We start from the raw sequence: 27,451 nt of genomic DNA, 5'->3' as shown, positions 1-27,451 counted from the left end.
CTGAGCAAGTTACATCTATCTCAGACACAGGCAGCACCACGTATCTCTAGAAAGTGGGAAAAGAGGGATCCTGAGCATCACTATATCAGCAGAGCATACAGACTCTTTTTCATGTTCCTAAGATGTCTCTAGGATGGTAGACTGCTAGAAGCTGCATAATGATTGAAATAGTTGCCCTGAAGACACATAGGGAGCCTGTGGAATGCCAGGGAGCATTCCAACACTACTGTGTCCTTAAATATTCACCACTGCTGCTTGTAAGAGACCATCACATCAAATCGGAAGAATAATCAGCAGACACAAAGCCTGCTGCATATTAATTGACACATTCAGCTCATTACCTTTGAGAAATGGATCCTTTATACAAAGCAGTGCTCCAAAGCTGACACTGTTACAGATTACACATTCCCAAAATTGTGTGGTGCATCACTGGTGTAAGAATGGCATGCCACACATTTGCTGCACAAGTCTTAAGATAGCACATGCAAAAGTAAAATTTCACAGATCCTTACAAAAAATAATGAATAGGAAAAATATTTTATATTGCTAACCTCTTCTCTCTATAAATATTCAAACTATCAAAGCTGACAGCATATTTCATAACCTACAGAAAGACAAACCATATCCTGAAGTGACTGCAACAGAGTCATAGGTTACAATGAAGCTCAGGACACCATGGAGGGAAGGCAGGCCAGGAGGTACAGAAAAAGTGAACAGTTAGAAGTTAGAGCAAAACTGTTCTAATATACACCAGCTTACATGACATGCTGTCTTCCAGGATGTATGTTTTCTTAGAGTTATGATTAATAGAAATGTTTTACTGGTTCATCTACACTATGACTGTACTCAACTCAAATAATCCACAGTCAAACACACAAGAGCCTGCAGAACATCAACCCATATGATCAATGAAGTCAGCTCAAAATAGCTTTTACTGTTCACTGGAAGAAACATCTGAGTAAATAAAGTGGTCTCTCCACTCTCCTGCTCACATGAAAGATCCATTGCCTGAGATGCAAGACAGTCCCCCCCATTACATCACCCACACAGTAAACAAGGCCTCTTAATATTCACACACATACACAACTAAATAAGAATTAAATTCTTCACAACCCTAAAAAGCATACTTCATGCACAGCACTTCCATGAAAGACCACAATATGTTCATTCATATGCAAGCAATAGCCTGACAGAGGGCAGACACATCTATTAATCCCAGAAAGGTGGTGATGGAAAGATGACTGCATTCTGAAAGATGCTTCAACAACCACTGTAAACAACCACTAAAACCCTCTGAAAGGGAAACAGGAGTACAGAATTACTCTCCTAAAATAAATAGGATGCATTCTCTCCTAAATCTACCATTCTGAAGCATCCAAAACCCCTTGTGAAGAGTCTTTTCTGTGCCTTATTCCATAAAGAATTTAGGAGACTCGAGGATTAACATTTGTATTCATAAGTCTTGTCTGGAAACATGCCCTGGAACGTGATCAATGGCGAGAAGTACGTCACAGACTCTCTTGTGGGTTGTACAAGAGAGCAAAGTTTATTATCCCTGATCTTCATTTATAGAGAGATCCAAGAAGGCCTGAGAGGTAAAACTCTCATAAACTTACACATCACTATCATTGGTCAAGTGGAACACCACCCCTTGACTGTTTCTTGCAAGTAAACAACAAGGATCCTAAACAACACCTGCAAAGATTGTTGTCTTTCTCCAAGGACTGTTTGGATTCTTCCTTATGCTTTCTCAGGCCAGAGTAAGAAGCATGTGTGACTTAGTTTCACACAGGTTCTGTGTTCCCTGCTTGCTTTTTGCATTTAGCATCTACAATCATTTATGCTAGAAAGCAGCTAGGACATTCCCCAGCACTGGGCCATGCCAATTAATGTTCTTCCACACCATTCCCAGGTTTGTGAATGGCACATCATCAGAACCACTTCAGAGATATTTACATATGAAGTATCAGAAACTATACAGAAGTTGATAAATATAATTTTCTTCTTCTTCAGTCTCAGAAAGCAGAACTGTAAAGGAGCTTGAAAGATATCGAGTTCAGTTGATAGCCTCCTCTTTACCTGAAGTGGTAGCACTAGAAAAATGGCAAATAAAACCTGAAATGCAAATAGCATCACCCTAGTCAAAGCCAACATTATACAGAAATCATTACAGAATGGTATTGGACATTTACCTTGCTTATTTGTGAAATATTACACTGAGCCACTAACATTTCTACTGAATCTTTCATAACTTTTAGAATCTATAGCCACTAACAAGTTTGCCAAATCCACATTCAAGGCAATCATCTCCATTTGGTTTTCTTCCTGCATCTTATAATCACAATAATTTCTTCCATTTAATCTATCTACCCCTACATTTTCTGAGGCATTTGTAGCACTTGAGCTGTGACTGAAACAAAAAATAATTTCAGTAAACCATGACAGTACCCTATTTATCTGTTTTAAAGTAGGAGATGAAAGTTTTAAAATTCTAGAATTGTTATGCAGTCTTCCCTATAGATGTGACCTTGACATTCGTTTTTACTCACATTTTCACTGAAAGACTAAACAAGTGTAGTGGTTTAGATTTGCCAGTTTGAGTTCCCAGCCAATGCCCCAAATAATGTGGTGGACTTCAGCGCTGGCCAAAAATCACCAGTGCACTTACTCATTTCTTGCTGTGAGATATGGATTAGGAGAAGGGCAAAACAGACTCAAACCTTAAAAGGTAAAAAGAAACTTTCTTAACAGGACTACAAGAATAAGAAGCATCAGAATAAAACCTCCAGAACCTTTTTCCTCCCCCTGCCCAACTTCTTTCCTTTCCCAACTGACAATGTAGAGACAAAACTGTCGTACTATTGGGAATGACGAGAAGCATGACACAGACACTCTTGTGAGTTGATCAGGAGAGCCTAAGGTTTATTACCTCAGATATTCTTTTATAGACCAATACACGAAAGTACAGAAAGGTAAAACTCTTATTGATTAGTAAACTAACACATTACCATCATTGGTCAGTGGGGTACACTACTTCTTGACCTTCTCTCGCAAGAAAACAAGAAACTGACAAACAACACCTGCAAGGCTGTTTTCTATTTCTGAGGATTGTTTTAATTCCTCCTTATGATTTCCCTGGCCACTTTCTCAGGTGAGACTGAGAAAATTATGTGGCCTGCTTTTCCACAGACACTGTGCTCCCTGCTTTTGCTCATATTTAGCATCCATACAAAACCTGGGATTTAAAATCAGTTACCAACTGTATAGTAGTCTTTCATCAGTTCTTGTAGGGAGAGGAGTTTTCTCTTGCCATACTATGGAGACCTCTCCACAAGAAACAGTTCTCTTGTGGCTTTTCATTTCCACAAATAGCAGCTGCCCAGGGAAAAAATTCTGCAATTGTAAAATCCCTCCCATTTTCACAGCCCTCCTACAGCTGTGTCCATGGGCCATGAACTCATGGGGTATTATTTTAAGGATGAGTTGTTCAAAGGCAAAGGTTCTCTTCACCTGTCTCTGTGATCATCTTCATCTCTGGGAACAGAGGTTTTCTTCTTCTCTCCCTGGGGGCAAAGGGTCTTCATCACTCTCATCCTTTTCTCTCACTCTGTTCAAGCTTCTCATGGGATCACAGGTACTCCAATATCTGCTTGGCTTTATCAGTGGATGCCTCTACTCAGATCTACAGTTTGAACATTTCATCCCCCCATACTCTCTCACTAATTAAAGGAGATATTCCAGTGTATCACTGTCCATCACCATGGCCTTATCAAAATAATTTTTCAGCCCAACACTAAGGCATCTCCTCATTCACCTTCCATCTAGGGCTTGACTCTTTCTTTACTGACCTGTGTCCTCACGTTGTCTTGTACGTGTCCTCACTTTGTCCTTTTGTCTCACCCGAGGGGAGAATCATGGTCTGCAGGTCTCATCTGTACACTGAAAGGGTTAAATCTTGCCAGGCCTACAGATGGTCATGGGCAGAGGCTGCAGCAGTCATGATGATGGGTTTCAGGCCGCACTGGGCCCCTCCCTCCACCTGGCAGGCACTTAGGGGGGCAGATAGGATGGCCCAGAGCTGGTCCCGAGGCTTGGTGGGGGCTGGTAGGGGGGGGCTTAGTGTCCGTAAGATGTGAGCAGCAGTGGCCTGGCCCAGCCTGGGCCAGGGCCCACAGCCTCCATCCCCTGCCCAGGAACCGCTGGGGTCTGACCCATCCCCCCCAGACTGCACAGGCCATGAGGGAGTATCCTGGGGTGACTTTATGATGCTTGTGTCCCCAATCGCCTTGTTTATGTTACATATTAAGTTCTGCACCTTTAAGACTGGCTCTGAGAGAGAAGAGGGGGAAGAAACGCACAGTTTGTGTTGAGAAAGAGCATTCACTCCCTTGCATGCTGCTCCAGACTGTGTTGTCTGCAGCACAGACAGACAGAGGACAGAGGTCTCCTTTGCTTTTAGTTGGTTTTTAGCTAACTGAGGTAGAGACATTCCCAGGACTGGTTTTTTTTCCCTTTCTCTTGGATCTATGCAAACCTACTCTGGACTGAAAACCCAGACAAACCCCGGGAGCTCATGCCTGTGGCCCACCGGGGCCTGGGCCTCGACACTTTCCAGCACCGGAGGGACTAATAAGAACCTGAGTTAGCCGAGCTACATCACATGAAAAGGACTTTTTATGGATTTCCCATCTCATCAAACAGCGAGAGGTTTTGTTGTTTAATATTATTCAATTTCTGTTAAATAAACACTTTTTTTTCCACTTTTCTCCAAGGAAATCTTTTTTCCCGAACCAGTTGGGGGAGGGGCCACTTGAATTTCTTTTCTGGAGGGACCCCATTCGGAGGTTCTCTCCCAAATTTGCCCTAAACCAGGACAAGGAGCAGGGCTGGCCCCACCAGAGCTCAGCTATCTTCTGAGGCCAGAAACAAAGAGAGAGCTTTCCCAGGCTTGCTGTTTTTAAAATGTGGAATTCACAGAGGCGGATCTAGTTTCTAAATGGTTCAAAATGTTGTCAGTTCTTAGAACTAGCCATCTATTGGCCTTTTCCAGGCACTTAGGAAGCTCTTAGCAGCTTCTCTCAGAAAACTCATTTCCGTGGGTGGTTTCTTACTTCTTTCCCAAATGTCAATCAATGCAAAACCAGCACAAGAAAAATGCAACAAAAAATATGATCAGGTTTTCACTTGAACTGGAGAAGTTACTTAGCACAGGGACACAAACACCTTTATACCAGCCTAACATTTACAGGACTTATTACCTTTGTTGAGGGGTAGAAAAGAGCTGCAGAATTTGCTTTGAGAGCTACACCAAGCTATCCAAACAAGAGTCAGAGCAGTAAGAAACAACCACTAGATTTATAGAATCCCATCTTCTCACAACAAATGGGCAATGCCAATGCATTAACATTGCTCATTGCTGATTGTGTAAAATTTGCCTGAGAAAACAGGTTGAAGTCTGCAGATTGAAGATCTGTACCTTGCATACGAATTGGTTTTTGGTTGGTTGGGGTTTTTTGTGGGGTTTTTTTTGGTTCATCACTGGTGAAGCTCCTGAGAAGACAGTCCCATTACACTCCACTGATACTAAGTTTAAGGACCAACAAATTGATGGATGAAAGAAGAGAATCCTTCCTCTCATACTAGTTATCTTCCTCCTGATGCACCTAAGGTTCAAGAACAGCTGGGAGGGAAACATACCAAACCTTTGGACCTAGTTCAGAGAGGGTTTCAAAGACAACAGTAATAGGAAAGCCTGATTTGACAAGCTTAGGTATAATATAGATGAAACAAAGTCAGCTATTAAAAAAGTTCATTGGCTTACATACAATATTGTATTCAGCACAGATAGTTCCTATCAAGTCTGTCAAATTCCACCTTGGACTTCTGGCAGTCAGTCTTTGGCCTGTTTAGGACATTTATTGACAGAGTACCTGGGGAGTTAGTCCTGAAGGGAAAAGGTGTCCAGGAAGGCTAGATGTGCTTTAAAAAGGAATTGTTAAATATCCAGGAGCAGGCTGTCCCCATTTGTAAAAAGACAAGTTGTTGGGGAAAGATAAGCCTGGTTAAACAGAAAATTTAGGCTGGAACTTAGGGGGGAAAAAAAAGAATCTGTCATCTCTGGAAGGAGGGTCAGACAACTTGGGAGGACTATAAGGATGTCACAAGGGACATATATAGGGAGAAGATGAGAAAGGAAAAAGTCCAGCTAGAACTTGATTTGGCCACTGCAGTTAAAGACAACAAAATGTTTCTATAAATACATTTGCAGCAAAAAGAGGATCAAGGAGAGTCTCCATTTATTGAATGCAGAGGGTAGTGTAGTGTCAGGGTATGAAGAAAAGGCAGAGGTATTTAATGCCTTCTTTGCCTCAGTCTTTAATACCAAGACAAGTTGTCCTCAGGATAACCAGCTCCCTGAGCTGGAAGATAGGGACCGGGAGCTAAGTGAAGCCCCCATAATACAGGAGGAGATGGTTAGTGACCTGCTATGCCAATTAGATACACACAGCTCTATGGGCGTAGAGGGGATCCACCCCAGAATAATGAGGAAACTAGCAAAAGAACTTGCCAAACCACTCTCCATCATATACCAGCAGTCCTGGTTAACCAGAGAAGTTCCAGCTAACTGGAAATTAGTAAACATAATGCCCATCTACAAGAAGGATTTGAGGGATGATCCAGGGAACTACAGGCCTGTCAGCCTTACTTCAGGGCACATGCAGGACAATCAGTGGATCAGGCCCTGGCCAACATGGATTTACAAAAGGAAGGTCCTGCTTCACCAACCTGATCTCTGTCCTGGGTAACTCAAAATGATATCATATGTCATATCTGTGCCCAAAATTGTTACTGTCTCTTTATGACCCTGCAATGCAGCCAGAAACACAATGGTGGGGCAGGAGGTGCCTAGGACTTTTAAAAGTGGGAGCATGCAGGGAGCCCTCTCTCTCTTGCCATATAGCTCTTGCTCAAGGCAGAGGCTCCCTTTTGTGGTTTATTTCCTGTTTCTCTCTGACCTCTGGAGGGGGTTGTTTCAGGCAGGTTTCTGGACTCATAATAGCAACTCAAGAACCTGCATTTCATGATCAAAAACTGTTACAGAGTAAAATTTGCAACACCTGTCAGCAGTGCGAAGCCTGAGCCAGTCTGGGGTTGGGCTGCCATTCATGAGTACCTGACAGTCCATTTTCTACCTACCCCCCTGTCTTGGTTCTAGAAGACAGGTGTCTGCTAGGGAGATCAGAAGCTTCCCTTGGGATGAAAGAATGTAGACCCCCCTCCCTCCGAATTATTATAATTTTGAAATCAAGGGGCTTTCAGGCAGAGATCTGGGGATAGGAATAACAGTTCTTTACTAGTATAACCAGGCAAACAAACAACAATAACTACAGCATTAATAAGAAAACAGAAACAGGGACCCTGTGACAGCTTTCTCGGCTGAGATGGGATGGGGGAGAGGCTTTGTTTTCACAAACCCCCTCGGGCGGGCAGTCCCGGTGCTCCTGCGGGGCTCTGTGGAACGGTCGGCTGGAACAGCAGGGATGAGCTGAGATCCTGGGCTGGTGGATGAGGTGTACCAGCAGCTCCGCGGCGGTGCCTGGCACTGCCACACGTCCCGGCAGGACAGGGCGTGCGAGGCCACCAAAGAAGAGGGAAGAAGGAGAAGAAGCAGCAGCTCTGTCTGGGTGATGGCGAAAATTCCCTTCTCCCCACCGCAGCAGCTCCACGACCCAGCAAAAACGAATGTCTTTTCCCGAAGCCGAAGAAAGCCAGCCAAAAACTGTCCCCACCCTCCTTTCCTGCCCCCTTCCCCCCCTGGGCCCGGCCACTCTGTCCTTTATCAGTCACCCACTAAATACCCACAGTTAGGTTCTCTCCGCAGCTAATGGGTAAAAATTCCACGGGCAGGCCAGAACGACAAAACAAAAAAAAAAAAAAGGACACCTAACCCTCAACACACCCCCCCCCCCGCCCCATGAAAACAGGGACCCAAGACAGCAGTGCCACCATTGACAAAGTCCAGTGGGTGACAGGCAGCAACAAGCGGTAGCACTGACCCCCACAAACATCAGCAATTACCATCTGCCAGTAAACTGCTTCATAAGCTTCTACCGTCCTGTTTTTTTTCTTCCAGGGGCAAGGGTCAACCAAGCAAAGTTGGTCTGCCATCTCCCTTTTGTCTCACATACCACACAGTCATTTGAAGAGCACACCATCTTGGAGGGAGGGCTGCTGTTGTCTTTTCCCTTTGTCTCCCTATGCACGTGGCGGGCACCCTCTTGGGTGAGGAGACACTGCCATTTTGGGTTTCTCTGTTCACAGGGAGTCTGTGGGATTTCAGCAACTTTGAAACTAGTGTCTACAACTTATTTTTTCACTTATATCTACTTGTATTAGTTTCTCTTTATTGGTGGAAAGAGATTCATTAAAACTAAAGAGGTAACTCATTTCAGTGTCCACCTTAAATTGTATTAAACCAAGACACCTTCTATGACAAAGTGACCCACTTAGTAGATGAGGGAAAGGCTGTGGATGTAGTCTATATAGAGTTCAGTAAAGCATCTGACACCATCTCCCACAGCACCTTCTTAGAAAAACTGGCTGCTTGTGGCTTGCACGGGTGGACTCTTAGATAAGTAAAAAAACAGCTGGATGAACAGGCCCAGAAAGTTATGGGATATGGAGCTAAATCCAGTTGGTGGCCGGTCACTAGCTGTGTTCCCCAGGACTAAGTTTTGGGGCTGGTCCTGTTTAACATCTTTATTGATGATCTGAATAAGGGGATCAAGTGAATCCTCAGTAAATTTGCAGACAACACCAAATTGGGTGGGAGTGCTGATCTGCTCAAGGGTAGGAAGGCTCTGCAGAGACATCTGGATAGACACAATCAATGGGCTGAGGATGACTGCATGAGGTTCAATAAGGCAAAGTGCCGGGTCCTGCACTTGGGTCACAGGAACCCCATGCAGCACTACAGGCTGGGGAAGGAGTGGCTTGAGGGCTGTTTGGCAGAAAGGGACCTGGGGGTGCTGGTTGACACTTGGTTCAATATGAACCAGCAGTGTGGCCAAGAAGGCCAATGGCATCTTGGCCTGTATCAGAAATAGTGTAGGCATCAGGAGTAGGGCAGTGATTGTCCCCCTGTACTTGGCACTGGTGAGGCTGCACCTTGATTACTGCATTCAGTTTTGGACCCCTCACTTCAAAAAGGACATTGAGGTGCTGGACCATGTCCAGAGAAGAGCAACAAGGCTTGTGAAGGGTCTAGAAAACATGTCTTATGAGGAATGGCTGAGGGAGCTGGGTTTTAGTCTAGAGAAGAGGAATCTCAGGGGGACCTCATCTCTCTACAATTACATGAAAGAAGGTTGTAGTGAAGTGGGGGCCAGTCTCTTCTGTCATACCTGCAGTGAGAGGACCAGAGAAAATGGCCTTAAGCTGAGACAGGTGAGATTCAGATTAGATATTAGAAAAAAATTGTCACTGTTAGGGTAGTCAGGCATTAGAGTAGGTTGCCCAGGGAAGTGGAAGAGTCACCACATCCCTGGAGGTGTTCAAGAAGCATCTAGATGTGGCACTGGGAGATATAACTTAGGGGTTACATTGGTAGTTCTAGGTGGTATAAGGACTTGAAAGGCACAGTTGCCCATCTCAAACACTGTCAAGGCCATGGAAATAACTTGCCAAAAGAACAGGAACTTGAGCTAAGCACAGAGGGGAGGAATTTGTAACAATGTGCTAATTCCAGGCCAGGCAGAAGTGAGATCTGGCTAGCACATGCTGGTTAATGCATCTGGACAAAAATTCCAACCATGACAAACTGTGGAAAAGGAAGCAACTGCTCATACACATGTTGGTTTTGCATTGATTGACATTTCGGGAAGAGGTAAGGAACTACCCACAGAAGTGACTTCTCTGAGAGAAGCTGCTGGGAGCTTCCTCTGTGCCTGGGAAAGGCCAATAGCTGTCTAATTCTGAGAACTGACAACATTTTGAACCATTTAGAAACTAGATCCACCTCTGTGAGATCCACATTTTAAAAACAGCAAGCCCAGGAAATCTCTCTCTTTGCATCTGGCCTCGAAGGGTAATGGAGCTCTGGCTTGCCCCGCTCCCCCATGGCCTGTGTGACCTGTGAGGGGGGCCGGGCCGGACCCCAGTGGCTCCTGAGCAGGGGACAGGAGGCCAGGGGGCCCCGGCCCAGACTGGGCCGGGGCCACGGCTGCTAATATTTTGCTGACACTAAGATCCGCCCCGCGCCCGGCCCCCACCGAGCCAGGACCCGCCAGGCCCCAGGAGTGGCTACAGGCCATCCCATCCTCTCCCCGCTCCAGCAGCTGCTGGGGAGGGGCCCAGCACAGCCTGAAATCCATCATCATGACTACTGCAGCCACTGGGCAAGATTTAACCCTTTCAGTGCACAGATGAGACCTGCAGACCATGATCCTCCCTTCAGGGAGAAAAAAAGAGTGTTGACACATAGAAAGACAACACAGACACCAGGGTCAGTAAAGGAGTAAAGCCTCAGATGAAAGGAGAATGAGGAGATGCCGAATGGGGCTGAAAACTCTTTTGGTAGAGCCATGGTGATGGACAGTGATACACTGGAATATCTCCTTTAATTAGTGAGAGAGTATGGGGGGATGAAATGTTCAAACTGTAGATCTGAGTAGAGGCATCCACTGATAAAGCCAAGCAGATATTGGAGTACCTGTGATCCCATGAGAAGCTTGAACAGAGTGAGAGAAAAGGATGAGAGTGATGAAGACCCTTTGCCCCCAGGGAGAGAAGAAGAAAACCTCTGTTCCCAGAGATGAAGATGATCACAGAGACAGGTGAAGAGAACCTTTGCCTTTGAACAACTCATCCTTAAAATAATACCCCATGAGTTCATGGCCCATGGACACAGCTGTAGGAGGGCTGTGAAAATGGGAGGGATTTTACAATTGCAGAATTTTTTCCCTGGGCAGCTGCTATTTGTGGAAATGAAAAGCCACAAGAGAACTGTTTCTTGTGGAGAGGTCTCCATAGTATGGCAAGAGAAAACTCCTCTCCCTACAAGAACTGATGAAAGACTACTATACAGTTGGTAACTGATTTTAAATCCCAGGTTTTGTCTCTACGTTGTCAGTTGGGAAAGAAAAGAAGTTGGGCAGGGGGAGGAAAAAGGTTCTGGAGGTTTTATTCTGATGCTTCTTATTCTTGCAGTCCTGTTAAGTTTCTTTATACCTTTTAAGGTTTAAGCTTGTTTTGCCCTTCTCCTAATCCATATCTCACAACAAGAAATGAGTAAGTGCACTGGTGATTTTAGCCAGCACTAAACCCACCACATTATTTGGGGCATTGTCTGGGAAATGAATAATTGGAAAATCTAAACCACTACAACATATCACCCCAAGTTATAGGAACATCATTGTGATCACTCCATAGATACCCAAAACTTGGACTGTGTAAAGTTGGTACCCCCAGAAGAATGACTTTGCAATCCCCACAACAAAGAAGTCCAGGGTGAAGGAGAACCCAGAGGGTGTTGTTGGATCCACCGGTGGTAACTGTCTTCTGCTCTCTCCTCTTTTCTCTCCCTCTCTCCAAGCATCCTTCTTTGTCTCTCTTTTCCCTCTCTCCTCTTTTCTCTTGCCTCCTTTCTCTCCTGCTCCCTCTCTCTTCCTTTCTCACTCCCTTCTCTCTCTCCATCCTTTCTGTCCCCCCCTTTCTCTCTCTCCTTTCCCATGAAAGACCTTTTGTTGCCCAAGGCCCCACTTGAAGTGGTTTGTTGTAGTGCATCTAAAAATCTTGGTATCTCCCAAGGGTAAAACTCACCTCTGGTTTGTGTAATGTTAGTTCCTACCTGAAAACCTTCTTTCCCTTCCCCCTTCCCATTGGCTGTGACCTCCCTGCATCCCCTAATCACCCCCGCCCCCTGGTATAAGAGATAAGACCCAGAGCATTTCGGTCTCTCTCTTGCCCCGGATGGACGACAGACAATAAACCCGGGATTATTCCAGCAAGTTTGAGCCTCCTGTGTCTAGATACTTTGAGTCCGTGTTGTATCCACTCCAGGACCCCCTCGGCCGCCTGTGCCCCGAGACGAGCAGGCTCTCACCACGGGGGGTGGGACAGAGGGGTCCCATCGGGGAGAAGGATTGCAACAGTGGTTCATCTTTCAGGTCATTCAATAGAGGGGGCTCAGAGGCAAACTATAACCTAGAACATGTGTTCTCCAAAACCCCACGAGGACTAGAAAAGTTTGTGTTTCCTTCTTGATAGTGGGTGGACAAAGTTGCAATTTTCTTAATAATCTCTCTAGGCACATGACAGTGTCCACCCTGCCATTTTATTCCCAAGGTCCCTTGACCTTCCTTTTCTTTTTGGCAAACTCAGTTTTCCAAAGAATCTGAATTATTTTCTTCCCTTTCTCAAACACTTCTTCTGCCTTATTGCCCCACACAATGTCATTAATATATTGTAGATGTTCAGGGGCATCACTTTTTTCCAGTTCAGTTTGGATCAGTCCATGACAAATAGAGCTGTGCTTCCACCCTTGGGGCATTCAATTCCAGGTGTATTGGACACGTCTCCAAATGAAAGCAAACTGTGGCCTGCACTCTGCATCCAAAGGAATTGAGAAAAATGTATTGGCAATATCAATTGTAGCATACCGCCTGGCTGCCTTCGACTCCAGTTCATATTGGAACTCTAATGTCTGTTACAGCAGCACTCAGTGGCGGCATCACTTCATTTAGGCCACAATAGCCTACTGTTAACCTACACCCTGCATCAGACTGGCACTAGCCATATAGACTATTAAAAAATAAGTGAGTCTTGCTGATCACTCCTTGGCTCTCCAGCTGATGAATCAGGTCACAGATGCGAACCAGGGTGTCTCAGTTTGTGCAATATTGCTGCCAGTGCAATGTCCTAGTAGCAACTGGCTCTTGCTGGTCTTCAACCTGCAGCAATCCTAAGATGAAGGGATCTTCTGAGAGGCCTGACAGGGTGGATAATTGTTTGACCTTCTCTGTATTCACTGTAGCTACACCAAAAGCCCATCAATACCCTTTTGGATCCTTGAAGTACCCTCTCCTGAGTTAGTCCATGCCAAGGAGACAAGGGGCCTCTGGGCCAGTCACAATGGGGTGATTTTGCCATCTTCCCCCTGTCAAGCTCACCTCAGCCTCCAATAGACAATTTTTAGCATCCCCCTGTCACTCCAGAGATCCAGATGGGTTCTGTGCCCCTGTACCGTGATGGCACCATTGTACACTGTGCACTGGTATCAACTAAAGCTTTATACTTCTGTGGATCTGATGTGCCAGGCTATCAAATCCACACAGTCCAGTATGCCCAGTCATCCCTTTCCTCCTCCTGGTCGAAGGCAGGGATCCTCTATTCCTGTTCCTGGTCAGAGTACTCACTGTCTGACCTTTGCAATGCCACACCACATGTCCCCTCACCAGGGTCAAAGGAAGTAATTTTAGTTGTGTCTTGGAGATCGCTGATTGTCTTCTTGTCTCTTTGCAGCAACTACACTGACAGCCTTCTTGGGTGACCCCTTCTTAACAACTCTCTCCCCTCTCAGTTCACCAACATGGGCTTCCAGCTTAGAAGTGGGTTCAACATCCGACTTCCTCATGTCCTCCCTCTGGTCACGAAGAACCAGTTCATTATGTGGCCTGCACTTGGGGCTTTCCTCTGACTGGGGCAGGAGAGAACTGATCTCTTGGGCTGCCTCTAAAAGCTGAGGTGCTGGTCTGTATGGATGTGGAAGTACCCAGAGTTTCTTCTAAGTTTCGGTGTCTTCCTGGCTCCATCTCTACAGCTGACATACATTTTCAGGTAATACATTGCTACCAAGCTGCTGGAATATGATGCAGAAGAACTTTGAACCACCTTCTTCCACAGGGCCCTTGAGCAAGAGACATCCTCTGGATCTTTAGGGACATAATTTTTTAGATCACTATAGACAACATCCAGCACTGCTAATTCTCTCAAGAACTGGATATCTTCATTTGCAGTGGTCCACTTCCCTGGGGAGTTAATAAGATCTTCCTTAAATGGATATCTTATCCTCACACTTGAGAGAAGCTGTTTACAAAGGTTGCAAATTGTTCCTTCCTTTCCAATTCCTCTTTCAATTTCCTGATCTTTAGCAAGGGATCCCAGCTGTTTGGTTTCATGACCTTCTAACTGCTGACTGTTGACCCCATTATCCCAGAATCAAAGCAGCCATGCATAAATCCTCTCACGTGGCTGGTGGCTGTAATCTTTGCGCAAGTCTCGAAGTTCTGATGAGGTCAGAGACCGAGTAACTTTGGTTTCCTGTTTGATTTGACTCACTCCTCTCAATTTCTCTGTTGAAGGAGCAGCTTCTTGATCTAACTCCTCCTTTGCTGATTCTCCTTCTTCCTCCTTGGTTGGATAGATGGGCAGAATCCAGTAAGATGGAGTTTAATAAGTCCAAATGATGAGTCCTGCATTTTGGCTACAATAACCCCCTGCAATAGGCTGGGGACGGTGTGGCTGGACAGTGCCCAGGCAGAAAGGGACCTAGTGGTACTGGTGAATAGCCAGCTGAACATGAGCCAGCAGCATGCCCTGATGGCCAAGAAGGCCAATGGCATTCTGGCCTGTATCAGGAATAGTGTGACCAGCAAAACCAGGGAAGTCATTCTTCCCCTGTACTTGGCACTGGTGAGGTCGCACCTTGAGTACCGTGTCCAGTTCTGGGCCTCTCAATTTAGGAAGGATGTTGAGATGCTGGAGCATGTCCAGAGAAGGGCAACAAGGCTGGTGAAAGACCTGGAACACAAGCCCTATGAAGAATGGCTGAGGGAGCTGGGGTTGTTTAGCCTGGAGAAAAGGCAACTCAGAGGTGACCTTATCACTCTCTACAACTTCCTGAATGATGGTTGTAGTCAGGTGGGGGTTGGTCTCTTTTTCCAAGCAGCAACCGATAGAACAAGAGAACATTCTTAAGCAGCACCAAGGGAAATTTAGGTTGGATGTAAGGGAAAAGTTTTTTACTGAAAGAATGATAAAGTACTGGAATCGTCTGCCCAGGGAGGTGGTAGTCACCATCCCTGGATATGTTTAAAAAAGATTAGATGTGGCACTCAGTGTCATGGTCTAGTTGAAGTGTTAGGGCATGAGTTGGACTCGATTTTAAAGGTCTCTTCCAACCTAGTGATTCTGTGTGTGATTCTCCCATTCTAATTGATGATATGGACCTGTAGCTCTCCTTATCCATATTTCTTTTTCACTACTTGAGCAATTACTGTAGTTGCTGTAGTTTGAGTCCCTGTCTCAGGTATGGTGTCCTCAAATGCAGTTTGGGTTCCTGTCTCAACTACAGTCCTCTGAAAGTACTGAACAGTGGCTCTGTAGGCACAGACCAGGCCCCAGTACAGGGAAAGAAGCTTCTGGTTTTCATTGGGGTAGGCAAGGCACCCTTCTATCAGTTAATAGGTCAGTTTGTTAAAGTTGTTTACCTGTTCAGGAGTAAAGTCTCAGGCAATGGCAGGTGATAATCACCCTAGGAAGCTTCTCAAATCCTTCCATGCACACTGCCACCCAGGAACTGGACGGCTCAGGGCAGATTTCAATAGCTCCTCACCTAAAGTGTTTTCCCTTACACCAGAATGACACCAGATTCCAAAAAACAATAGGATATGTTAACCGTATTAATTAATAGTAATAAACAGCTCACATAAGGACAAACATGGACCACAGGAGTCTGCATTATAAAACCATTCACATCAATCTAGGGCAAGCAGAGGGAGGTGTATTCCCTCATTGTCCACAGAAGATAGTTCCCCCAGCACAAGACCATCAACATAAGGACAAAGCACCACTGTCGTGGGTTACAATGCAAGATGCAACCAAAAGTATGTATTCTATTACTATCTGTTAAAACCAGGTGGGGCAGTGTTCCTTATCTCTTCCACAACCCATTCTCCCTCCAGGGGGATATCTTCTGTTAATGGGCCATTGAGTCTCATTACATGACTGATAAAATTACATCATCCCATTGTGAGATGCTCCACGCAGGGGGAGGAGCCAAGCATCTAAACATGTATATCTTTGGAGACTCAGAACACCACAGCAGCCTTTCTCCACTGAATTCCTAGAGAGAGACCGGACCCATCTACACCACCAGACCTTCAGAGGAAAACTACGTCCTTCTATGGAATCATTACTTCAACAGAACCATATCTGTCACTCCAGGAGAACTACAGCTACCATTTAATCGGACTGCTACCAACACCCTGACCAACAGGGTGTCAGGTTGTATTCTGACTCTGTCAGTGTGTTGGTTTTTGTTGGGTTCTTTTTGTACTACTGTATTTTTATTTTAATTTTCCTAGTAAAGAACTGTTATTCCTATTCCCATATCTTTCCCTAAGAGCCCCTTGATTTCAAGATTATAATAATTCGGGGGGGGGTTGGTTTCCATTTTTCCATTTCAAGGGAGGTTTCTGCCTTCTTTAGCAGACACCTGTCTTTTCAAACCAAGACAACCACAGAAACATTGCTTATATTAACATGTTCCCAAACTCAGCAAAAGATAAGCAGTGCAGCTGACAAACTCCGTGTTCCACACATGAGCTTGAACTTGGTAACTTCTATTACTATAGCATGCAATATACATATAAATATTACATGCCAGTTGTGAGTTGGGAGACAGAATCTATGACTCGAATCCTCTTCCTCATCACACAAAACATCCTGGTTTATTGTTCAGAACTCTTATATAGTCAATTCAAAACTCCCAGGCTTAGATAGCTCATTGGCAGGGATCTCTCTCCGCCCAGATCTCTGGCCAGTGGTGTGCTTGCAACTAAGCTTGAATGGGGATGGCTGAGGGTCCCCTGTAACTTACCCAGACACTTGTTCTGGCATGAACTAGGCTAGCTGAATTGGATTTGTGTTATGGTCAGATTTACCTTGTCCAGTACAGACCGAGTGTACTGTGACAGTACTGTGACAACTCTCCTTTTCCTTTTAATTAAAAAAATGTAAAGTGTTCTGTTATCCTATCTGCAAGGGCCCTTTGCAGACAGGGTGACAGGAGAAAGCATGGGTCTAATTTGAATGAGGTTTTCCACACAATTTGACAAACCTAGCTCCCCTCAGCCATCAAGGTGTCCCATGTACCAATGAAGTTTGTAGCAATCACTTCCAGGAACTACTAGGCAAGATCACAATCCTTCAGGCTAACATGCCACAGGTTAACTACTTATTGTTACAAGTTACAACTTAACACTAAAAAACAAAAAACCATTTAGAACACAAATGATACCTTAACTCTATAAATAAAAAACATTCAACCTTTAGAACTGAGAAAAAAAACCCAACTTAACAGAAAAAAGCAATTTGTAAACAAATAGAGTTTTTAAATGAACTGTCATTTCAAGAGTCCAGATTTTCATGAGGTAGGTGTATAGGCTGTTCTGGTCACTCTTCTTCAATGCATCTGTTGGGGCACCATCAGAAGGATGCTCCTTGTGGTCCCAGGCAGGATGTAGGGCAGGATGGACACATCTGGAAGGTACCAAATGAATTCCAGTGTCCGTGGAAGCACAGGCATATCCCCATCCCCAGGTAATGAGGTTCCATGGGCCTCCCCACCTATTGGTGAGAAGGTTTTTCACCATTACCTTGGGCTTGGGTAACTGTTCATCACCGCATGATTGTAGTGATAGAAAGTGATTAAAAATGACTGGGTTCTGTGACTTTTCTGATAATGTTAAATGATTTAGCGTATAATTAGCTTTAGCTACCCTGCTCTGTGGGGTCTCACCAGACATTCCTCCCTTTTGTTTTTCAAGAATATGTTTTAAAGTGCCATGTGCTCTTTCCACAATGACTTGTCCTGTTGCTAATCAGGGAATATCAGTGTGGTCTGCTACACCCCAGAGCTGTAGGAAATGTCTTGCTTTCTGTGAAATGTATGCAGGGCCACTGTCTGTTTTGATGGCGTGAGGGATGCCCAAAGCTGCAAAAGCTGATCACCAATGTGAGATGGCATTTGTCGTGGTTTTAGAGCATTAGCTAAAAAATCACTAGAAAACCTACTCATTTCTTGCTGTGAGATATGGATTAGAACAAGAGCAAAACAGGCTTAAAACTTAAAAGGAATAAAGAAAATTTATTAATAAAACTACAAGAATAAGAAACTAGAATAAAAATTCCAGAAACCCTTTTTTCTTACTACTCAACTATACTTTTGTTCACATGACAACATAGAGACAAAAAAACTTGGTGGTTAAAACAGTCTCAACTTTGTTATAGTCTTTTCATCAGTCTTTGTAGGGAAAAAGAAGTTCTCTTCTGCTAATCTATGGAGCTTTTAAAAAGAAAACCATTTTTCTCATGGTTTTTTATTTTTTATGCTAGCTGTCCAGAAAACTCTGTCATTAATTCTCTCCTCCCATTTCACACCACTCTGAGGTGTGTTATGGGTCATAAGTCTAGGGGTGTGTCATGGGGTGATTTTGCCTTTAAGATAGCTTTGGGAGCTAAGGAAGTTGAAGTTGCTGGTGGCTGATGGGAGTATTTTCTCCTGACCAATTATCGGTCATTTCTAAGAATTGACAGCAGTTTTGACCATTGAAAAGTGAGATCAACTTGTGAACACCACCTTAAGATGTAAAGCCAGAGCTTTCTTGCTCTCTTTGGTTTCCGGCTTCTGAAAAGGTAACAAGGCTCTGTCTTGGCCTCCTCCCCCCCGCTCCAGGCCGGACAAGGCCACAGAGGGAGGGGGCGGGAGAGAAACGGAGCTGGCCGGCCTGGCTTAGTTTGCAGTTTCTGCTGCTGGACTGAAACCTGACACCATGAACACTTGTTCCAAGACTTTAATTCTTTTACTACCTAGATAAAACATACAGATTACTCCTTTTATCCAGAGAGAGACAGAGAGAGACAATCAACATGAAGAAGACAGTAAAGAAAAGAGTTAAGTTTTAGATGGGGAAGAGAGAATAAGGAGATGCTTTATAAGCTAAAATATTTTTCTGTTAAAGCTATGGAGATGGACAATAGTGTCCTGAAAAAACTCCTTTAATTCATGACAGAGTATATTGGGAGGAATGGAGTGTTCAAAGTGTGGATTTTGAGCAAAAGGTAGAGTAATTGTGATACAGTGAGGTGCTGGAACAGAGTGAAGCGAAGATTTGAGGCCTTGAGGGCAATGAGAAAAATGTTTCCAGAGAAGCTCACAGAGACAGATGAAGAGAACTTTTGCCTTTGAATAACTCATCCTTAAAAATGACATCCCTAGACTCATTTGACCCATGACACACCTCAGAGTGATGTGAAATGGGAGGAGTGGACTGATGACAGATTTTTTTTCTGGGCAGCTGGCATCAGAGAAATAGAAAACTATAATAGAAATAGTTTTCTTGTGAGAAACTCCATAGATTAGCAGAAGAAGACTTCTGTTTCTCTACAAAGGCTGATGAAAAGACTCTAGCAGGAACTGGGACTGTTTTAAACACCAAAGTTCCAAAGTTTTTTGTCTCTATGTTGTCATCTGAACAAGGGAATGGTGGGTAGTGGGGGATAAAAGGGTTTTCTGAAGTGTTTATTCTGGTGTTGTTATTCTTGTAGTTTTGTTAATAAACTTTCTTTATTCCTTTTAAGTTTTAAGCCTGTTTTGCTCTTGTTCTAATCCATATCTCACAGCAAGAAATAAGTAAGTTTTCTAGTAATTTTTTTTAGTTACTGCTTTAAAACCACGACATTTATTTGGTGCGTTGGCCAGGAAAACGAAATTGGCAAATCTAAACCACTACAGGGTGTTATTTTAAGGATGAGTTATTCAAAGGCAAAAAGTTCTCTTCATCTGTCTCTGTGAGCATTTTTGGAAACAGAAGTTTTCTCTTCGTCTCTTAAGGGCCACAAATCTTCAACAACTATCACTTCTCTTTTTCTGTTCCAGCATCTCATAGGATTACAACTACTTCACTATTTGCTTAAATCCACACTTTGAAATACTCTATTCTCCTTAAAATACTCTATCATGAATTAAAGGAGTTTTTTTAGAACACTATTGTCTATCTCTATAGTTTTAGCAAAAGAATATTTCAGCTTGTTTAAGCATTTCCTTATTTTTCTCTGTCATCTGAAGCTTAATTCTTTTCTTCACTGTCTTTGATAGCTTATGTTGTCTTTTTACTTGTTGATAACTCTCTCTTGCCCTCTTCTTGGGAAAAAAAAGATTAATCTGTAAGTCTCATCTGGGTAGTAAAATATTAAAATTTTGCTCAAGCCGCAGCTGTTCATGGTGCCAGGTTTTAGCTCAGTGGTGCTCAGAGCTGGGAGTTTCTCGAGAAAAGTTTCAGCCACTCCGGGAGCTTCTCAGGAGGCTGCAGCCGAGCCCGGCTTTGGCTTGGGCTCGGGAGAAGGCCCGCAGGCTCTATCTCTCGGCTTGGGAACCGCGGCAGGCTCAGCCCAGCCCCTTGCCCAGGCCGCATGGCCTGGGGAGGGGAGCTAGCTAGAGTTCTGTTACTTTTCAAAGCCGGAAACTAAATAGAGACAAAGAAATTTCTGGGCTTAGGTCTTAAGGTGGTGTTCACAGGTTGATATCACTTTTTAATGGTCAAAACTACTGTCAATTTTCAGAAATGGCCAGTTATTGGCCAGGAGAAAAACTCCCATCAGCCTCCAGCAGCCTAAACTTCTTTAGGTGTTTCTTTTTGTTTCTTAAATGGTTATTTATCACAGCATTGTGACCCTTTTCTCCTGTGTGTACTGTAGCCCATATTGCTGATGAAAACGTATCAATGGGTAAGTGTACATATTTTAGATATCCAAATTCAGGGACATGTATGACATCAGTTTGCCAGATTTGCAAAGCATGCAATCCACAAGAGTTTACTCCCATCTGCAGTGGTGCAGTGTGGTCTTGGCAGTCAGCACAGGTGATAACAATATTACAAGCCTCTGTCAGCTGGAATTGCCATTGTAAGGCCCAAACACCTTGGTGGAAGAAATCGTGTAATGCCTTTGCTTGTGCCAGCATGTCTGACTGTGGTGCTGTCCAGGCAGGGCTAGCTAGCATATCTGCTCTAGTGTTGCCCTCTGTGATGAAACCTGGTAGACTTGTGTGACTCCTGATGTGTAAGATATAATAAGGGTAGCTTCTGGCTTTGATGCTATGGCATAAAGTTTGTAGCAAATTAAATAATTCTGCATTGTCAATTTCCTTTAACAGTGCTTGGTCTAATCTCTGTGTGATGTCAGCTACGTATGCAGAATCAGTTACTATATTTAGAGGAATGTGGGGAAAATGTTGGAAAGCCATAGCCACAGCATGCAGCTCCACTAACTGGGGTGATCCAACTTTTCAACGTTTGCCACTCACCTTCCTCTTTCCACGTTACAATAGCTTTTTCTGTTTTCCCAGAACCATCAGTAAACACTGTAACACCCTTTAAAGGTGTTCGGCTATTCAGAGGTTTAAGAGACAGTGTAGTTTCCCCACTTAACTTCAGCAATCTATAGCTTGGTAAATGATAAGTGATTTGTCCTGTGAAGTTTTGCAGGGCACTTTGTAAGGCTGTGCTGTTAGCAAAACATCATTCAAAGTGTCCTTGTGTTACAGTTATCATAATTTGTGAAGGATCCCTAGCATTCAATTGTAAACACCTGTGATGACATTTGATAATTAATTGTGCAATTAGATCAAATACTGTAGGTTCTGTCTTTTTTGGCTGATGAGGTAAAAACATCCACTCTAGGATGTGCAGAGGATCGGGCCAGTGAGTATTCCACTGCCCAATAATACCAGTAGGGTGGAGATTGACAATGAGAACAAATACAGTGATACACACCTCTGGGCATATCCAGTAGACTTGTCTGTTTGTGATAGTTTGCTCTACTGTTTCAAGAGTGGCTTTTGCCTCCGGGGTTAATTTTCTGGGGGAAGTTAACTCCAGATCACCTTTTAAGAGGTCAAATAAAGGTGCCAATAGTGAGTTGGTCAATCCTAAATAAGGTTTGACCTATTTGATGATACCCAAAAGTTTTTGTGCATCGTTTAGTGTCTGAATTTTTGTTGAAAACTGAGTTGTTTTTGGCTGTATAGTCTGGTTCATTATTTTGAGTCCCAAATATTTCCAGGGTGCTTGCTGCTGCACCTTCTCTGGTGCTACCTGCAGCCCAAATGTTTTTAATGCTTACAGAAGGCTTGGCTGAATCTGTGAGAGCTCTTTTGTGGTTTGGGTTGCAATCAAAATGTCATCCATGCAATGATAACAGTATGTCCCTGGAAATTTTTCTCTCACTGATGAAAATGCCTGTGCAATATACCACTGGCAAATTGTGGTGCTATTTTTCATGCCTTGAGGCAAAACACGCCCTAGATAATGTTGCACTGATGCCACATTATTAATGGAAGGCACTGTAAAAGCAAACTTTGGGGTATCATCTGGGTGCAGTGGAATAGTGAAAAAACAGTTTTTTAAGTCCACTATCAGAATGTCCCAGGAGGCAGGTATCATTGTAGGAGATGGCATACCAGCTTGCAATGTGCCCATGCTCTCCATCACAGAATTAATTTTTCTTAGGTCATGAAGCAACCCTCATTTACCAGAATTATTTTTTATGACAAATACTGGCGTGTACCAAGGGCTCATAGATGGCTCTATGTGTCCTTGAGCTAGCTGTTCTTGTACTAATGATTTTAGGGCATCTAGCTTCTCTTTTTCAAGGGACCACTGTGGTATCCACAGACTAATAATTCTTGTAGTATGCAAATTAACAATGATAATAAACACTCTAATACAGATTAGAAGCTCTTGTACTTATATATATAAAAGTTTTTGTTTCAAGTTAGAGTACCTGTGGGTTGGAGTACACATGTTTGCAGCTTTCATTAGGGCTCGTAGTCTGAAGTTAATATGTGATGGGATGGTGTTTGATAGAAGTGGTGATGGAGCTGGAGCTGGTTTTGTCAGGACTGCAGGGGCTTCTTCTTTGGGGCTGGTAGTAAGATGAAGATTTTGGTTCCCTCCATGGGGATCTCATGTTTCCATCAGCGATGTGGTTCCTTGGGGCTGTTGGAGCCTTGACTGGAGCTGCACTGAAGCTGCAGGGCTGGGACCAGTGCTGGAATGTTACTTCCTGCTTCCGGTGTACTTCTGGGTATGACACAGGGACAAAATCTAGGGACTCAAAGTGATGTCATCTCAGGCCCCACCCCCATGCTGCAGCGGCAGGCAGGCATGGCCAGCAGAGGCAGGACTGTGGGTGGGGTTTCTGGGCTGAGCCAATTAGCTCGGGGCAGGGTTGGCCTGGGCATTTCCATGGTGATGAGGGGCATGAGCAGTTCCAGTGATGGGGAGGGGGTCCCGGGAGCTGCACAGGGCTGCATCATGGCCACAGACTGCGGCGCCAAAATAGCGGCATTCTCCAACCTGGGACAGCAGTTCCAAACAGCACAAGAGTTCAGGGCAGCTGGAGGGCATTCTGGCACCACACCGCAGCTCATTGGTGCAGCCGCGCCTTTGCTGCTTGTTGTGGTTCACCCAGCTGTGGTGGTGTCGGCGCAGCTCGGGGCTCAGCCGCCCTGCCGTTTGGCAGGATCCAGCCACATGGCAGGATTGTGCCATTTGGCTCATTGTCGCACGCCGCAGTCTGTCCACCTGCCATGATGCTGCCAGCCGCCTGTGCTCTGCGGCACGGCGGGCTTGTGGGAAATGGCTCGCTTAAAAGCAGTCCCAAGGCGAGAGGCGCATTCAGGGCAGCATGGCTGTGCACGGCAGCCATTTTGTTCTTCCATCCCCTCCACAGGCTTGGAAGGGTGCCCAAACCTCCCTCTATCAGTTCTCACCCTGTAGCCCGCTGTTTAACCGTCTCATTAAGTCCAAAATAAATTTCCAAGGCTTTATAACCTTTATCACGCTTTCGTTCCCTCTGGAGGCTGCCCTAAGTATTTACTGATCAGTTCATTCCCATATATTTATATCAAGGGCAGCCTCTCTGGCTGTGTCCAAACCATGGTTCTTTGCCCATGTTATTAAAGCTAACAATGCATCTTTATCATATTCTGCCTGCTATTCTTGTAAAAGAAGCAACCATACATTCAAAACTGGATGAGGTTGTACTGAGAGCCATCCTCCCATAGCTCTTGCGATTGTTCTATTTTTAAGGGTAAGTCCAAAAAAATTACGGATTTTGGGTGGTTTTTCCCCACAAATCACTCTCCTTGCTGTAAATTTTAGACGGCTTTTTCCGCACGCCTCTTATTTCTGGCTTTCTACTGTAGATCAGGCTCTACTCACCTGTTTTTTCCAGCTTTCTTCTGTTCTGGACAGGCTCTACATGCTCTGTCTCTGCTCTGCTTATGGAAATGGCTGCGTCCTCACATGGCTTCACTACGCATTATGTACCGGTTGTGAGTTGGGAGACAGAATCTATGACTCGAATCCTCTTGCTCATCAGACGAAATATCCTGGTTTATTGTTTGGAACTTTCTTATATAGTCAGTTCAAAACTCCCGGACTTAGATAGCTCATTGGCTGGGATCTCCCTCCGCCCAGATCTCTGGCCAGTGGCATGCTTGCAACTAAGCTTGAATGGGGATGGCTGAAGGTGCCCTGTAACTTATCCAGACACTTGTTCTGTCATGAACTAGGCTAGCTGAATTGGATTTATGTTGTGGTCAGATTTACCTTGTCCAGTAAAGCCAGATGGACTGTGACAATACTGAGACATAAAAATATATATGTATATATATATAAAATAGCCTTTGTCTTGCCCCAATTGGGTGCCAAAAAGGACTGCAGTGGGCTGATCTCAGCTGGACACCAGGTGCCCACTAAGCTGCTCTCACTCCCCAGCTGGACAGGGGAGACAAAATAAGAAGGAAAACAACTCATAGGTTTAGATTAAGCCATTTACTAAAGCAAAAGCAAAAGTTTGCACATGTGCAAGCAAAGACAAAAAAAAAAATATTTTATTCTCTACTTCTCATCAGCAAGTTATGTCTAGCCACTTCCCAGGAAGCAGGGCTTCAGCACAGGTAGCAGCTGCTCTGGAAGACAAATAACAAATGCCCCCTGCTTCCTCAGCTTTTATATGTGACTTGACAACATATGGTATGGAATATCCCATTGGTCAATTTGGGTCAGCATTATATTTTTAAAACTAACATAGCATGTTTGCTGACTATATTATATATATTATATATATAATATATATATATATAAAATATAATATATATGCATTATATACATTATATGCAATATATACTATATACATATACTATATACACTGTATATTATATTACATTGCATTATATTACATTGCATTATATTACATTATGTGTTTTTGCTAAGGCAAGAATCAAGAAAGCAACTTAGTAGCCAAGGTGTTTAACTACAGGACCCTGCTCTCCTCAGGCGCAGAACAGAACACAGGACCCCATATTTGATACTGCTGAGAGAAAATTGACTATGCAGGGGACACCTGTAGAACAAGAATCAAAATATATTTCCTGAGCTTCACTGCCTAGAGGTAGACAGAAAGGACGTATTAAGATTACAGACAAGCCCTGGAGTCTTCAAGAATCTTGCTCACAATCCACACCCAGAGCATGCATCTGAAGATGATACCCACAAGTGCTCTTGCCTCACATGCAAGTGCTTAACAGTTAAAGCAGTTTCCCAGGACATCGAACAATTTCTTTTCCTCACTCTACCTAGTAGGAGTTATTTGCCCTCTGCTGAGGTGGCAGTCACCCTGCTCTCTCTGTCCTATTGCAGCCAAAAAGATGAGTTTCAAAGGCTTGAGGAATATTAGCATTTAAATAAACAGTTATATATCTTCTTGCTGGAAGGAGAACTGTTTAAATCCTTATTGTAATTTCTGTGGTTGTTGGTCAAAACACTGAAGGTTTCCCACATGATGAAAGACACACTGACACTGGGCTCGAGTACAAACTTATCATTAAACAGACTATTACAGCATTTTTAAAATGGCTGCCACCAATGCAGCCTACGACAGGTACAAAGCCTTCTATTCTCTTACCACATTCACCTAATTTGAGATACAGAGGTGACAACAAAACATTGATTTTTCATTACTAACTGTGTTTAGACAAAGCATCAGTCTGCAAGAGGTACATGGGACAAGCAGAACATTAGACACTCAAAATTTAAATACAAAGGTGTGGACAGGATTTCTTAGCCTGAGAGAGTTTTGGCCTGTCAGGGGCTCATCTGTTCCCAGGGGAAAAGTTCCTGGGAACAGTTTCTCTCCAGGATTGTGTTACTGTAAATAGATAATATTTCTCAAAACAATACTGAACAGATGTTCTTGGTGTGTTTTCTCTGGTCCCACCAATGGGACCCAAGAGGATGTTGTTTCATCTACCAATTGGTAACCTGGCTGGAAAAACTTTATAAGGGTTGAGAAAACACCAAAATAAAGGCTTTAGCCTCACGAAGCAGCTGGTGTATGTGTCAGATTATCTGAAGAACCCTCAATACATCATGTCCATCAGTGACACAAAGGAACTAAAAAGGTATTCTCATTATTAACTTTGTGGAATTCATCAGAATGGACACACTTGAATTCTTTCCATGATATGGCTGTTAAGTTTATATTCAAGTTCCCCCCCCCCCCCCCATCACAGAAGAGATTTATTACAGAAAGACAGTAAAGAACTATCAATAAGCTTTGGTGATTAGTATGGATGCTAAATATGAGCAAAAGCAGGGAGCACAGTGCTTGTGGAAAAGCAGGCAGCATAATGTTCTCAGTCTCGCCTGAGAAAGTGGCCTGGGAAATCATAAGGAGGAATTAAAACAATCCTCAGAGATAGAAGACAGCCTTGCAGGTGTTGTTTGTCAGTTTCTTTTTTTCTTGCAAGAGAAGGTCAAGGGGTGGTGTACCCCACTGACCAATGATGGTGATGTGCTAGTTTACTAACCAATAAGAGTTTTACCTTTCTGTACTCTCACATATCGGTCTATAAAAGAAGATCTGAGGTAATAAACCTTGGAGGAACTCTCCTGTTCAACTCACAAGAGAGTCTGTGTCATTCTTCTCACCGTTCCCAATAGAGCAACAGATTAGAGGCTGCACTGCTGTAGTCTTACACTAATACAACAAGGTTCACAAGCCAATCTTGGAAAACGTAGTTGAAGTCCATGAAATCAACATTTGAGTTATCTATTAAATGGAAAAGACTTCAACCAAACACCTGAGAGTCAAACACTGTTTCAAACACAACTTTCCACGGCACAAAGCGGCAGGATTCCATGCCAGTTGTCAGCCTTTTTCCTGTTCAAAATTGCAAAACTACAGCATGAGGTACAATTATTTCAAATACCAGAGGAACATGATTTGTACCTTCCCACAAAACTAAGAGGAAGTGAAGACCAGCTCTGGGATGTAATTTGCCAGTTCAACTAAACAGTAACTTTAAAATTGCACATTTAAGCAA

At 43.9% G+C, this 27,451-nt stretch overlaps 1 protein-coding gene across 3 annotated transcripts in view; it reads right to left on the bottom strand.

Moving 5' to 3' along the window:
- The window catches only part of LOC148183267 (SMAD family member 2-like), an 87,467-nt gene that overhangs the window by 35,487 nt on the left and 24,529 nt on the right, over positions 1–27,451 (bottom strand). Inside the window, exon 1 of one of the 3 annotated variants that reach the window (XM_088061357.1) lies at positions 22,843–23,121. The exons of the other annotated variants lie outside the window; for them this stretch is intronic. Within the exon in view, the coding sequence (XP_087917483.1) occupies positions 22,843–22,877 (35 nt within the window). The 5' untranslated portion in view covers positions 22,878–23,121. Of the gene's footprint in view, positions 1–22,842; positions 23,122–27,451 lie in introns of those variants that run through there. 3 annotated transcript variants of the gene reach the window in all.

Source organism: Pseudopodoces humilis, chromosome 12 (assembly GCF_049639895.1).
Source record: "Pseudopodoces humilis isolate 2021_Gansu_Grassland_sample_001 chromosome 12, ASM4963989v1, whole genome shotgun sequence".
Taxonomy (NCBI): domain Eukaryota; kingdom Metazoa; phylum Chordata; class Aves; order Passeriformes; family Paridae; genus Pseudopodoces; species Pseudopodoces humilis.
Note: the sequence above shows the minus strand (reverse complement) of the source record. Positions and strands in the feature narration are given on the sequence as shown.